Source organism: Sprattus sprattus, assembly GCF_963457725.1.
Source record: "Sprattus sprattus genome assembly, chromosome: 4".
NCBI classification, from domain to species: domain Eukaryota; kingdom Metazoa; phylum Chordata; class Actinopteri; order Clupeiformes; family Clupeidae; genus Sprattus; species Sprattus sprattus.
The window spans coordinates 5,279,739-5,294,827 of record NC_137923.1 but is presented as its reverse complement, the minus strand read 5'-3'; the positions used below and the strand labels follow the sequence as shown (position 1 = coordinate 5,294,827).

The 15,089-nt window shown below is 44.6% G+C and overlaps 1 protein-coding gene across 1 annotated transcript in view; it reads right to left on the bottom strand.

Annotated features, from left to right (window-relative positions):
- Positions 1-15,089, bottom strand: part of tns3 (tensin 3) — a 39,985-nt gene that overhangs the window by 22,011 nt on the left and 2,885 nt on the right. Inside the window, exons 2-12 of the mRNA XM_080837931.1 lie at positions 10,983-11,132; positions 10,165-10,215; positions 9,059-9,181; positions 8,654-8,718; positions 6,654-6,737; positions 5,835-5,947; positions 4,839-4,899; positions 4,559-4,634; positions 4,072-4,198; positions 3,504-3,569; positions 2,474-2,575 (exon numbers count right to left, since the gene is read on the bottom strand). Coding sequence (XP_080694057.1) covers positions 2,474-2,575; positions 3,504-3,569; positions 4,072-4,198; positions 4,559-4,634; positions 4,839-4,899; positions 5,835-5,947; positions 6,654-6,737; positions 8,654-8,718; positions 9,059-9,181; positions 10,165-10,215; positions 10,983-11,132 — 1,018 coding nt within the window. The remainder of the gene's footprint in view (positions 1-2,473; positions 2,576-3,503; positions 3,570-4,071; positions 4,199-4,558; positions 4,635-4,838; positions 4,900-5,834; positions 5,948-6,653; positions 6,738-8,653; positions 8,719-9,058; positions 9,182-10,164; positions 10,216-10,982; positions 11,133-15,089) is intronic.

Genomic DNA, 15,089 nt, shown 5'->3' with positions numbered 1-15,089 from the left:
TCAAATACAGTGAAGCTTACAGTGTGGCATCAGACATAAAAGAACGAAAAACACAAAGAGGACTTTTCATTCATTCATCCCTTCATCCGTCTATCCATCGAGCCATCCATCCATTTATTCATTCACTGTTCTGAATGTAGCTATATCAGCGATAACCATGTGCTGGTTAGGTGTATACAGATGGGGGTCTATAATTACCTCTCTGAAAGCCCTTGCAGCACTAACCTATAGTGTAATCAGATATGAGAGTGGGGATGCCTCTCCACACTCACAGGAATGTGAGGCTCCGTTAAAGATCAGACAGTCGCTCACTCCTGTGACTGACAGCTGGGGGGGGAGAAGGAGAGCTTGTCTCATGCAATTGTAGAAAGATGCTGAATTCCAGCCAGGCCGCTGCTCAAACTTCCCACTGTTAGTGTTTACTTGTGAAAAATGCAGCCATCGTATACGCCAAGGCCTCCTTCCCAACACTAAAAATATTCCACATCAACAACCATAAAAAAAAAAAAAAGATCACATCAAGGCAAGGCAACCAACCGCTTTTTTTAATGATAGGACTTTTAAAGCAGCCCTGTTTTGAAGCAAAGAGTAAGTCATTTGTTTTCATTAGAAAATGTCCCAACTGAAGAAAACAAATAAAAAATGCTTTGGGGATAGGGAGAGGCTGTGTTTTGAAGCTTCTGGATTTTTCTATTTTCAGATGGGTTGTGAATTCCAGGGGAGACAAGGCAGATTTGGCTCAGCAGCGACCGCAGTTAGAGTAGGACGCCCTTGGCAGTTACTGTTTGGCTGCTGGGAGGGTTTGTGTGTGTGTGTGTGTGTGTGTGTGTGTGTGTGTGTGTGCGTGTGTGCGTGTGTGCGTGCGTGCGTGCGTGCGTGCGTGCGTGCGTGCGTGCGTGCGTGCGTGCGTGCGTGCGTGCGTGTGTGTGTGTGTGTGTGTGTGTGTGTGTGTGTGTGTGTGTGTGTGTGTGTGTGTGTGTGTGTGTGTGTGTGTGTGAATCAGCAGTGGAACACCACCCAGTTTTGATAGAACAACACAACAACATCCCTGGGGAACCCAGCAGTCTTTGACCTGTGGGCTGGCAGGCTTCCGGAGGCCTGTACTACAGCGCCCATCCCAAAAGCCCCAGCCAGCCATCAAGGGAGCACAGACAAGACACCAGGCCACTCTCAGTACAGTATGCACTGCCCCCGGTGGACACCCAGAGAACTGCAGTATCAGATGTGTCAAAACAGAATCACGGAGGCATAAGTGAACAATGTTTCCAAACGTGTGTCAGCGTGTGTGTTTTAAGAACAATTATGAATTGTTTGCTTCTGTGAGGCCTTTTTGATACACACTGAATAAAGGCAGTGATTACTTCTGTTTCTGTCCATGATTAATATAAACATTCATTACAGTTATTGTATACCTTTACAAGACTGCTGTTCACACATTGTTAAGTGTTTTTAAATTCATTTCTGTGCAATTTATTATACTCTGCAGCAGCCGTAAAGACTTTCTTGGCCGGATTCAAACCAATCCATAATATCTGGCTCCAGTGTCTCCAGCCCCTGCCAAACACCTCATTCCTGCCTGACTCTTTAAAAGGATGCACAGCCATGCAAAAACCATCTTACAAAACCCTGCACTGAAGACAGCTCTCTGAAGGCACCGCAGGATGCACACTGACCAGGCAGTACTGTAAATATTACCAGTGGGAACTCTGGTATTTTGAGTTTTCATAGAGGGGGGGGGGGGGGGGGGCTGGGGTGGTCTCTTCTCTGACCTACATCTGCTGGAGTACCAAATAGACATCCAGTCATTACACTAACCCCTGAGCCCGGGGTTACTCGTCCCCGCAGGCCCGTTGCCACTCATGCCTCACTGTGGACGTGTGCTAATGTCATCAGGCTAAGCTGTTGGGAGAGGTGGTGGTGGTGGTGGTGATGGTGGTGGCGGTGGTGGGCTTCTGTGTTCACAGGAAGCACCACACTCCCAACACAATCGCGCGGAGCCGAGGCAGGCAGGAGATTTATCGTGTGTGTCAGCGAAAGCGCTCGCTCAGCATTGCGGCCGAGTCCAAGGAAGAACGCCGTTAAACATCCTAAACCCTGCCAAAAAAACCTCAAGAGTGATCCGGCGCTAAGCTCCCGTAAACACAGTCATGAGCTAATGACATTCCCCTGGAGGTTTTTCTTAGCCATGTAAATGCTACGACAATGCTTCTGCACAGGCACTGTGCTACGATCTCATCCACTTAAATCAGATATTGACTAAAAGGCAGCTGGCTCTACATGTGACTCTGGTGCACAACTAGTAGAGCAGGGTGCTAACAACACCATCACTTTGCATTCATTAACCAAGGATACACTCTGATTAACTAAATGAATGCATGTAAATGTATGTAAATGTGTTTATGTTAATGTATGTACTGTATATATCCTGGGCATTGCTGCTTGTGTGCATGTGGAGACTGACGGCTAGCCCTACCTTCACCGTTGCAGATGTTCTGGTAGGAGTCCCATCGGGTCAGCGGGTCGGTCAAGCTGTAGTCCACGGTCACATCTGGCCCGTTTTGCCAGCGCTCAGCACCTGAGACAACAAGAACCACAACACTCTTGAGTCTCCTCCAGGACCAGCAGGCTTCCACACGCACCACACACACACACACACACACACATACACACACACACACACACACACACCTCACCACACACACATCTGCAGATTACTGAGAGGGACTGGAGGAGCCCTACTGCCTCTAGACCTCAGTAGGAAACAGCATGACTGTGCACACAGAGATCAGAAATACACACACACACACACACAGTCACACACACACACACACACACACACACACACACACACACACACACACACACACACACACATACACACAGTCACACACACACAGTCACACACACAGTCACACACACACAGTCACACACACACACACACACACACACAGTCACACACACACACACACACAGTCACACACACACACACACACACACACACACACACACACACACACACACACAGTCACACACACACACACACAGTCACACACACACACACACACACACACACACACACACACACAGAGAGACACACACACGCACATTCCCATGGGCATGGGAGACGGAGCCTGCTGTGCTTTTTTACGTCCCTGTCAGAACTCACTTCACACATTTCCCTTCTAAGACATTCCACATCCTCAACTTTACCCCAGCTCAGCAGGAGTGTGTGTGTGGGTGGGTGTGTGTGTGTGTTTCAGTTTTCAGCGTTCACAGAAGAGAGGTGAGTGAGAGAGACTAAGAGAAACAGACAGAGAGAGTAATAAAAATGAAGTGAGGGGAAACTGTGTATGTAAGAATGACATGCTGGTGAAAGGACCACGTGCCCACTGTCAGTATTAAATGCACTACTTTGAATAATGCTCCCAAAGTGAACCAGTAGAAAACATCATGGATCTTAATTATGTGCACTGAACGACAGGGGGAGGAAACAGGGGGAATACCTTGGATCTTCTCCGGGCCCTCGGAAAACACTAACTCCACTTTTCCATAATCCGGAAATCGGGGATCTGGAATGTCAACACAGAGGAATTTCAGTGTGGCCTGGAGAGATGGATGGTAGAGTAATACTGTTTGCGAGTGACTGGAGCATCTGGCTGAAGTTCTCACTTGTGAGTTACGACAGAGGTGACACTGGCCAGGAAAAAAAATATATTCTTCAGTATTCGCTGCTCAACATAGCAAACATGAGAGGAAAACAGTATGTGTTGCTGTGATCAAACTCTTCACTTGGCCAATATAAAATGCAGACGTCAGGCAATCTTACATTTAGCGGTTATATGCCTATGGACCCTGGTATGGCAATGGCACGGAGGCGATTCTCCACATTAAAAGTCATTGTAGCGCCCCAAAATTTTTTCAAGCTGCTTTTTTTTAAGGTAAAACTGCTTATCTTAACCCTAATCATGAAGTATAATTGTTGCATACTGTTACTTTAAGAAGGCTATGGGACATGAGTTTCATTTTCTCCTGCTTATCACTGATCTGAGTTCAGTGGATTTTTCCGCCTACCTTTGTTGGCACTCTCCATATCCTCTTTCTCAAACATGAGATTGTAGCCCTGCACTGCTCCCGTGTGGAACTGCATCCTGAAGATGATGTCCCTTTTGGAGGAGCCACTCTTATGATAGCATTTGATCTGCAGGTGTGGAGAGGAGAGAGAACACACAGGTTCTGTTTACACCAGCAGAAAGTATGTTGAACTACAAAATCTTCTCCTCCAAGACATACACTAAATAAAACATCAAATTTCTTAAAAACTCATAGCTACAAAGATATGGCAGCAATGATGTTTAAACAGATGCTAAATTGAAATGGAGGGTAATGAAATCATAATCTTAAATGGAGAGACTTGTGGATCAACTCTGCATTGTTTATCTCTTACGTGCTTCAAAAACAATTCAGTTTGCAATGCAAAAAAGAATACAACAGGTAATCAAATAAAAAAAAATAAACATAAGAGAACAGAAGAGAAGAAAAAGAGAGTTGTTGTGTTCACCATGATGTCTCCCTTCAGCAGCTGAGCCGGCTCCATGGCGACACATAGCCTGTTCCTGTGGCCTGGTCCAATGATACTGTATCAGAGGAAGAGCCAAAGAGTTAATACATGACGCCCAAACACAACCCCCACCCATTTCCACATGAAGGCAACCAATCAGACTCAGGGGTCCACTCACATGACACAAGGGGTGGCCAATGAGAGACAGGGTGTTACAGCTTAACTTAACACACTTGCACACCAATTTAGGCCTTCATTCACAAAGGTGGAAAGGACTTACTACACTCCAGAGGAATAGACAGCTTGCATTCCCTGGTAAACCTTCAGGTATGGACGACAGGCTGTCAGGATCAATTGAGAAGAAAAGAAAACATCCCAAAGGAACTTGTAAGCATCTTGAGTGTGACTACATGAGAACAGCTTTAAGACTAGAACAGCCTTTAAAACAAATGGGGCAGCAGACCTATGGTCATTAGCATTACAACTGCGGCCACTTAGCACATGAATCAGCCACAGAACATAACTGCACAGCTAGCTGAGGAGCTGGATAGGACACAGATCACCCTTAGCCCTCCACATTAGCAAACATTCGTTCATGAATACAGACTCTGTGGTTATGCAAAGCTATACAATGACAATAAAGACTTTCAATTCAATTCTCAATTCAAGCAGTGGAGAGTAAAGACAGTATTTCTGCTAGAACACATGTTCCTCTGGAGTATAATTGAAGCCTTTGTGGCTATTGTGGTACTGAATAGCAAATGGTAAATGCTGTCACAACCACAATTGCTTTTCCCTGTGTCTTTGTTCTGGAGTTGTTTAATGTCTTTCAGTCTTGTTTATGTGTATGCTATCTTTATTACTGTAAGGCATACGCTATCCACTGTTGTTTTGCTACTACGGTGTATATTAAATATCAAAATATGGAAGGAAGTCTGTTCAGTTTTATAGCTTTGTACCTGATACTTTTGCATGGCAATTACTCAGAAACTTGATCTGAGGCCTTTTCAGACGCTGTGTACAGACCATGTCAGTGCTGCTTAGGTAATGTTTTCTCAGAGAGGGAAGTAGCGTGTGATGGAGTGCCTACATCTTAAATTACTGCAATTTGTCACAAGTAGCTTTTACTTAAGATAATGCCACTCCCTTTTTATACTGCCAATTTTGTTGAAAGCCTTCCGTCTTCACATGCAATGATTTGTTTAGAATCATGTTAGGGAATACTGAATTTCAGGCGGGTGTGTGTGTGTGTGTGTGTGTGTGTGTGTGTGTGTACCTCCAACACTGTCGAAATTGGGGATCCCATGGAGGATGACCCAGTGCAGGAAGAGAGGTGAGGCGTTGATCTTCATGGAACCGTTCAGGAGGCTGTTCAGGATCCACACATATCTGAGGAGCGAACAGGAAGTAACGTGTCAACAGCACAGTCATCCCCGATCACACGCGATCACAAGACAACTCGGGGGGGGGAGAGGAACAGGGTCACACGGTGTACTTCAGTATCAGTGACAGCCCTTTGAGGTTGAAAAATGGCTACCACAACATCAGATACATGATAGGAGGAAATGGAAGTTCTCCGGAGAGCTGCTGTTTTCTAATCACTTGTGAGAAGTCGGCATTAAGAATGGAACCATAGATGAGTCACGGCAAAGTCATACCGAGATAAAGTTACAACAGGTCACCAGTGCCCAGCCCAGGGATAACACTGTCTTACAATCAACAACAATGGGAATAGTTTTAGGGTGCATCACACAGGCCTACTATGATTCACACTGGAGCAGATATCCCACACTAGGCATAGTGCTGAGGTGCCATTAATCTGATGTGAAAGCACCAGTGGTTCTGCAAGGCTTGGAGTTGTTTCATTTATTGCTACTGTTGCTGATTCAAAAGTCATCAGTTGTTGGACACTTACACACTGAGCAGAAATGATATCCTCTCCCTATAATCTATAGTCTTAATGCAATACCATATTTAAAATGTGTTGTGGGAATGTAACAATGGCGCTTATCCCAATATCACTAGCAGACTAGGCCAGCCTTTCACGTTTTTTTTTTGTCTTCTAAAGGTTAACTGGTCAGACACCACAGCTCACCTTTTCTGGGAGGGCGTCATTAGCGCAGAGACCTTGTCATCGTAAAACTTCCTCATGGCGAAGCGGTCCAGGGCCTGATCCGCACTGGGGGGGGGGGGGGAGGAGAGGAGAGGAGGAGAAGGTCAGCCAGAGGAGAGCCCTTAGCTTCACAGTCAGGCAGATGAACGAATGAGAATGAGAAGTGTTGGGCAGCCTGATTGGCAAATATTGACCAAGGGACTGAAGGGATGAGTGGCGTGTTTGAAACCTCTTTGAAACCCATTTGTTTGTATTACCAGTCGAGTTATAATCTCTCAACAGGGTAGAGCCACCTGGTGTTAGATATATGTATACATCTCTCTGTCTCTCTCTTTCTCTCTCAGACACATACACACACACACACACACACACACACACACACACACACACACACACACACACACACACATAAACACCCCTTCACACAAAGGACGAAGAACAGGACAAGAGTGCAAAAGAGAGAAAGTAACCAGAGAGAGACAAGGGATTCCAGCAAAGAGGGAGACAATGCCCCTCTAAAGTAAACACAGCAGGGGTGGGAGCCGAGATACACACACACACACACACACACACACACACACACACACACACACACTCACACACAGGCACACACGCCTAACACACACACACACACACACACACACACACACACACACACACACTTACACACAGGCACACACGCCGAACACACACACACACACACACACTCACACACAGGCACACACGCCGAACACACACACACACACACACAGGCACACAGGCACACACACTCACACTCACACACACACACACACACACACACACACACACACACACTCACACACAGGCACACATGCCAAACACACACACACACACACACACTCACACACACACACACACACACACGCACACACACACACACACACATATTTCACCAGGCACTAAACCAACAGGCCCATGCTTCTGTCCTTCTCTGTGCCTCTGACCCTTCCTGCGGCCCTCTCAATAATCCCTCTGTGTTTGTGTGTGTGTGATTGTGTGTGTGTGTGTGTGTGTGTGTGTGTGTGCATCAGTGGGAGGAGGGCTGCTATTTTCTGCCTTTGCCTAAGCACACTCAAAACACACCAGGCTATGTATACGGAAAAGATCAGTATATTCACACAAGATAAGACACATTTGCCCCAGTGTCAACCCCCTTCCAGGATCATAAATATTGTCCCACAAGATGACTATAACAAAGTCAGCATTTTGACTACAAGGGGCTCTGGCTTGTTGTAAACATATGCCTGTGTGTGTGAGTGTGTGTGGGGGGGGGGTTGTGTGAATGTGTTTAAAAGAGAGAGAGATAGATAGAGAAAGAGAGGGAGAGCGAGAGTGAGAGAGAGACTGTGCCTGGGAGACTTATCAGAGTGTGGCGTGGGAGCGGTGCCTTTGTCATTAAAGGTCAGCTCCACCATTAATAATCTATCCCGCACCACCTCCTCCATGAGTCAGGAGCTTTCACCTGGCCTCTTTTATGGCTATGTTGTTTTATGTGCTGCTTGGTTTGTCTGGGATACGCAGCATTGTGATTTACAACAGCAGGCTCCATGTAGTTTCTCTTCATAGTTTTTTTGTAGCACACAGGTTACATTTAGCAAGTACTCTTATGAAACCAGACTGTTGGCAAGGAGACACTTGAGCACTTGAGTTTCTTGACTTTTCCAATTCCTTACTGCAAAACTAGTGAGGTGTTTTGTCTGTCTCAAACTGTGCTTACTGTATTTGTCTGAAATTAATATTATGGATTATGGTAAGATTAAACTTTAGGGTTAATAAGGGATTTCAGTCCGCTTGTTTCAGTGGTACCATGGGTATCTAATCACACAAGATTAAGAACATTGCAATGAACGTGTATTGGCCATTAACCCTCCTCCACAACAGTGGAAAAGGCCAAAATGACAGATTATTGATGTCATGAAAATATGCTGCACGTCAGTGTAGGTGCATTGAGAAGCCTTTACCTTGCTGAGATGTCTGTGAAATGCACAAAGGATGAGATGACCACACCAATTCTCCCCTTCTCTCCCTGTGAGGAAGCAGGAGAAAGAGAGAGAGAGAGAGAGAGAGAGAGAGACCGCGCGCAAGGGAGATAATCAACCACTGTACATTTGATTAGCATTAATCTTGTTTACCTCTCCTGCCCTGCAGTTGAAAACTAATTCAGTTTTGAAATACCTACACTCACATCTTATACCTCATGGTATGACAAAACACAATCAGCCCCTATCTAAACATCTCAGGAATTTTGTCACAGAGAATAAAAGAAAACAATGGACGTCAATATTGTAAACAATGATAAAACTACAGTTTTGAGGCAGAAAAGCAGGTGAGAAACATCAATGCTGGAGTGTGCCGAAGTGACCTACCCTACAGTGGATCACCACCACATACAGGGGGTCAGCATTGAGCCAGCTCTCCATGGCCTTGCAGATGGTGCAGATCTTATCCAGGGGGGGAGCGTGCAGGTCAGGCCAACCTGTGTCCAGTGTCTATGAGCATAGAGGGGTCATGTCACAAGAGCTCGTCTCAGGACAGTGATAAGGCCGATTTATGGCCAGAGGCGCAAGCGCAAGTGGCCCTTGCGCGTCCCTTGCACGTCTTTTCACGTCTTGCGAGCGTCGGCCCCTTTTTCTAGACTTGAGCCGTTTTACGCAAGCCTATTGTTCTGGCAGTGAATTGCTTGCGCTTACGTGCTTACACGTTGCGTCTGAAACTGAGCATGTATCGGCCTTTACTTACTATCACAATCATGCGTGCTCAAAGCAAGTCAAAGCCAGAGCTTTGCCAAAGATTTATTGGCCTATATCTTGCTGATGGAAAAATCAGCATCTTTTGGATCTCAGAGTAGTATAAACTAATATTGATTCCTTTACGTTTGCTAAAACACTAATCAAATGGGCTGTTGTTGGATATAAAGTGCACTTTATATTTTTGGATATAAAGCATTTCCTGTTTTGAACTCTGCATAATGAATCCAGCCATCCTATATCGCATGACCTCAGCTCTGGTTCAGATATCTAGAATCTTAAAAAACATTAATAATCAAGTCAGTCTGAAAGCTTTGAGACATGGCTATACCCTTTGTGTTAACAATAATGTCACAACCTAGCTTTTTTATTCAAGAGGGCTAAAGACATTTCTGTTGAGTGAAAACATACTCTGAGAGAAATTATATATTGTGAGTTCAGAAGAGCCCTTTTACCTACAACATTATGCTATACCAGTTTAACCAACCACTTTTAATGTAATTTTGGTCCTTGCCCATAAGGAACACCCATAACCTAAATGAATCCCCATCAAGGCTTTTCAGACCACAATTAAGTTTTGGGGAGGGCATCATCAGGCAACCAACAGTGAGCAACTGAATCAAATTACATGTGTATGAACCAGATCCTGACAAAACACTGACTGAAACTATTCTTTCACATTAAGATCAAAGTCATTTTTGCAAAAGAGTATTGTGTTTCAGTACCTTAGGATTCATCTTTGAAAGGTCATGTCTCTTCTCTGACAGGTTAATGACCTGGATTAAGGACAAAACAAGGATTTGGCATGTTAGCTGAGAGTCACAAGTGCTAGAAGGTCACAAGAAGTTATGGAGTTATGGTTCACTCATTTGGGCAATCACAAAACACAAAATAACCCCTGTATTGTGGTTTGGATTAAGTGGTATTGGATAATCATAGCAGAACTTGATGTGATGTAAATGTTGTATTTCAAATTTAATGTAAGCAATCAATTGAGCTAAAACATTAGTTTGAGAAGACAAAAACTAGTTGATTTACAGTGAGATTGTTTGTTTTGAAGCAATACTTGCTACACATTTGTGTATTGTATGCTTGTTAAGCTTGCCATTATACCTTAGTGTGACTAGAGATATACTGTGTACTTTGTTTCGTCCTAACTAAGGAGTTAACTAACTTGGCTCAACTCTGACTAACTAAGGAGCTAGAGTTATTTAAACAATGGATTCAATCAAGCATTTATATTTACTAAAAACTTTGCTCCACAGCTTTAACAGCGCTACTGACCTTAGGGCTTGTGACAGGGACTAAATCATGTGACATTTATCTGTCAACTGTTGTGTCAGGTGTATCACTTCCCTCAGTTACAACTCTGAAGATTTGTTCAAGATACTTATTTGTTGTTTGCAATCTTGGTTTCAGTACAGTGGAAACTTCCCTCAGATGAGCTATCTATGACAAAGTCTGTAACTTAAATGTATTAACCTAAAGCTCCCTATCAGCAATGTGTTTGATGTTTTGGAGAAAGTTAGGAACTGAAACCCACCAGGTAGTTGTCAGCATGTTTGGACTTGAGCATGCGTGTTACATCCTTTAGGTTGTGAAGGTAGGTCTCCTCTGAGCATGCTCGGGGGAAAGACACAGCAATGATGCGCTCTGTCACATAGGTCAGGTCAAGTTCATATCCCTCGTCCATCTGTAGAGACAGAGGTTAATCCTGAGATTAGTCCTGATGCTAACCCTTAGGCACTGATAAGGATGCTTTAGGGTTCAATGATGTCTAATGTCTGTGATCAATTGCAAAGTTAAAGACGAATTCCTCGGATGGATCTAGAAAAACAGACAAACAAAAAAGGTCACTGTCAAAAAGCCTCTACCCAAGCTGAATGCTGTGCTTAACCTCTGCAAACACTTCTTTGAGTAATCAGTTCATTCGTGTGTTTGAGGTTTCTTTCATACCGAAAGACAGCAAATAAATCCTTGAGGACTTAGTTCCTCTTTGTGGACCCATGGAATTCCCCGTGCACCCCTGACATGTGGCCTCTATGTGTGTCCTTGTGTCTCTGCACTTCCTGTGTGAGACAGAGAGCCAGAGGTCATCCCCTCTTTCGTCCAGCCTCGGCTCGACCCCAAACACAACAAGTCAAATGATTCCACTGTCCCCTCCTAGAAGGCCAATAAGAAACTGTCCAGACAATTGCTTTCCAACCAGAACAACAGATTTCAGTTGGGGAAAAGAGCTACGCCATTCAATTGAAAAGCAGTTGTTTAAGGCAGTTTACCCGTATTTCTACCCTTTATTCTACCCTTGCACCCATCCAGACAAAGTTCTCCATTCTCTAATTTGTGTTTTCTGAAACAATCCATCTGGTTTAAGGTAACGGAGGTGCTGGAGAAGAAGAGGAAGGCTGTGGGGAAAAGTGTAAGAGACTGCCATCAGGATTCTTTTTTCTCCAGGGATGTGGGAGGGGAGTTTCCCCTTTTTGTTTTGTCTAAGGCTCTTGTGAATAAAGACTTTGCTTAAATGCCTAATTTAGAAAAAAAAGAGACCCTTGATGTTTCTAAATGGTCTTTCTTTTTTGTGCAAGACAAAATGTTCTGTCTCCATGTGTGAAGCTTCTCAAACAAACAAAGATTTCCTGCAAGAATGTGAGGCTTCCATAATTTTTCAGTATATTTTATCATGATATATTTTGATTTTTAACAGTACAGGAAAGAAGGGACAACGCTATTTCCTGTTGGCATTATAAAGTTACTTATATGAACTGCCAACTCTGTCGTTATTGGCAGCCATGATGGAATTAGCAGCGGAGATGTAATAAAACAAATCAAGGGCCATTGTTTGAAAGCTTTAATCATCCACCACTTACTACAGCATCTGTCATTCTGCTCTCCATTTCCTTTCTGTGCTATTTTGACCTCCGAACAGTAAGGTCCTGGAGCGGTGAAATTCCCTACATGTCCTCCGTCTCTCTCTCTGTCTGTCTCTCTCCGCAGACAGACCTGTTTGTTGTTGTAATTAGCCCTATGCAGGGCGCTGCGGTGAGCGTGGCTGTTAATGAAGTCTGAAGTGACTGCAGGCTGGCTGTAACCGCACGGCTCTGGAGGGCCCCAGGGTGGGCCGTAAAAGAACGCGGGGGCCGCGCAGACGCAGCACCTAAACGACCCCTCCGAGCGGAATGAAAGGGCGCTGTGTGAGAGGGGTCGTCGCCTGGGGGAACGAGAAAGGTGGTGGTGTGAGGGGGGGGGAGGTCACTGACAGGGGTCTGTTAGTGGCGGGGTGAGGGGAAGGCCGGCCAGGCTCCACATTCACACTGGGGGAGGGGGGAGAGAAAGGAGAGAAATGGCTTAATGGGGAATTGATGAAGACTGCTGTCAAACATTTAAGGGCTGTGTTTTCAAAGAGGAACGGAGGGTGTCAGATTGGTCACTGAAAGGTTGAGTGCAATTCTAAGGGAAGTCACTCTCTCTCTGGATGGAGTCGGCCTTTCAACAGCAAGATACTTCACAGAAACACCACAAAGGGATTCCATGTCAGGTGATTTGTTCAACAGATGTGTAATTTGACTTAACATCTGAATTCTCTTAAAGGGACGCTGAGCTTTGAAACCCCCGTGGCAAGAGAGATTTGCCAGAAACTTTAAATCTAAAGTTGGACCTTGAGTCGGCATCCTGTCTTTAAAAATAGATTCAAGGATTAAAAATGGAACCCATGAAACTAACCTGTGTAGAAAGATATGTCCGTGCTTTCACTGACCACACTTAGCACCTCATGCTTTCCCATCTCACTCACAGTCCCTCACTGCTGAAAGACGGAGGGGCCGTCATGCCTGCACACGCTTCAGAAAAGTACCAACCTTTAATTTCCCCTCAGTACCTTTGTTCTGGGTTTGGCACTGTGGCAGTTCACCAGTAAAAGCCCCATGGTTGTGCCAAGCCTCTCAGCCGAGACCCACACAACAAAACACAACACAACGTCACTGGTTTTCAGTGGAGCTGTACGGAAACAGCGGCGGAGAAGAGAGGAGGTGAGACAGGAGAGACGTGCAGGAACAAGCCTACTAGCGGGCAGCAGATGCCTGGGATTAAGGTGTGACTGCATCCACCCCTGTCTACAGCTTCTTTGTGTCCCGCGGGCATGCTGTCTGATGGGACTGGAGCCTCAGCCAGGCATGGGGAGCTGGCTCACAGTAGCGGCACGCCCCTCACCTACACCCAGTGTGCCCAGAGAACAACAGCTCCAGGCTATGAATCAGCCCGTTACTGTGAGGCTCAATGGAGCGCCACCCAAACATGCACTGTTAGATGCACAACATGAATGAATAATAGTGGTTATGACTTTCATCACTCAATGACATGAATGAATAAGTCACGGAAATGTAAGAAGTTTGTGGATGGTAACATTGTAGGACAAATGTGTTGGTTAGAGGCTAGTTTTCTGTGACATATTACTGCAATAATGAAACCATATACCTTTTCAGTACAGTCCTTGTTGACCTGCTTCAGTGCCATAGCAGTGCACTTTGGGATTGTGTTTGATTCTGGTTTGGAGAGGTTGCTAGGCTTTTTGGAAGGAGTTTTATTATTCCACATGGCTGAAAACCTTGCAGAGCAGATTTCAATCAGTATGTGGCGGGCTGGGGGGCTGATTTGTCATTTCAAAAGAAAATAAAAATGGTTCATAAAATCCTTAAAAAACATGAGGGGCTTTTGGGGGTGTAGAAAAAAGGCTGGCAGAAAAAATGTTGACTTCTTTCTTCGTTCTTACTTTTTTATATAGTAGTAAAAATGACAAATAACCCCACAGGTTTCTTTGTACATGGCATGTTTGCTTTGTTTTCTCATGCCGACTTGAATCTAAAAAAAAAGTCCATGATTTTCTAACATTATAGAACATTTAAATATCTGCTTTCTATAGATATTCTATCTCTCTATTTACCTTCAAGCCAGATGTTTATTAAGGTAACTTTATCTCTGAGGTAGTGTCTGCTATTTTTGAGAAGTCCATGATTGTTTTAAGTAAAGACTTTTTTTTTGTTACCTGGTCCTAAGGTAAAGTGAACTGTTACAAGCATCTGGTCACACTGCAAAAACCTAGCCAAAGTAAATCAACCTTCACTTGACTCTCATCTTTGATATAAATCACTTCTCCTAGATTTGGGCTTAAAGAGGTGTTTTGACTGGCGGCCTTTCCTCATTGCCTTGGATACGTGTCAGCCTAGACCATTTTGGGATTAGGCGGTGTAAACGGTGGTTCTATTAGAGAAGATATTTCGGAATATGAGATGGGAAGGGGAGCTTTTCCCCCTCCATTTCCCAGTCAAAAACATAACAAATAGAACATTCTTGAGACGCAGCCCTTGTTCCACCAGAGTCCCTAGATCCCATGTCTGTGGTCGACCTCAACAGGAAGCCAGCACACACACACACACACACACACACACACACACACACTCACAAGAAACCTCAACAGCAAAGGAAATCAAATATCTCAACATTCAATATTTATATCACTCAGAAGAATAATTAGGGCAAAGTTAACCGATGGATGCCTTTTATGAGAGCCTGTGCTTCTGTGGTGAACATTAGTACTCATAGGGCTCAATGCGAAATCCAGCCAAGGACAGCATGTCAGTGTAATGCACTCACCACA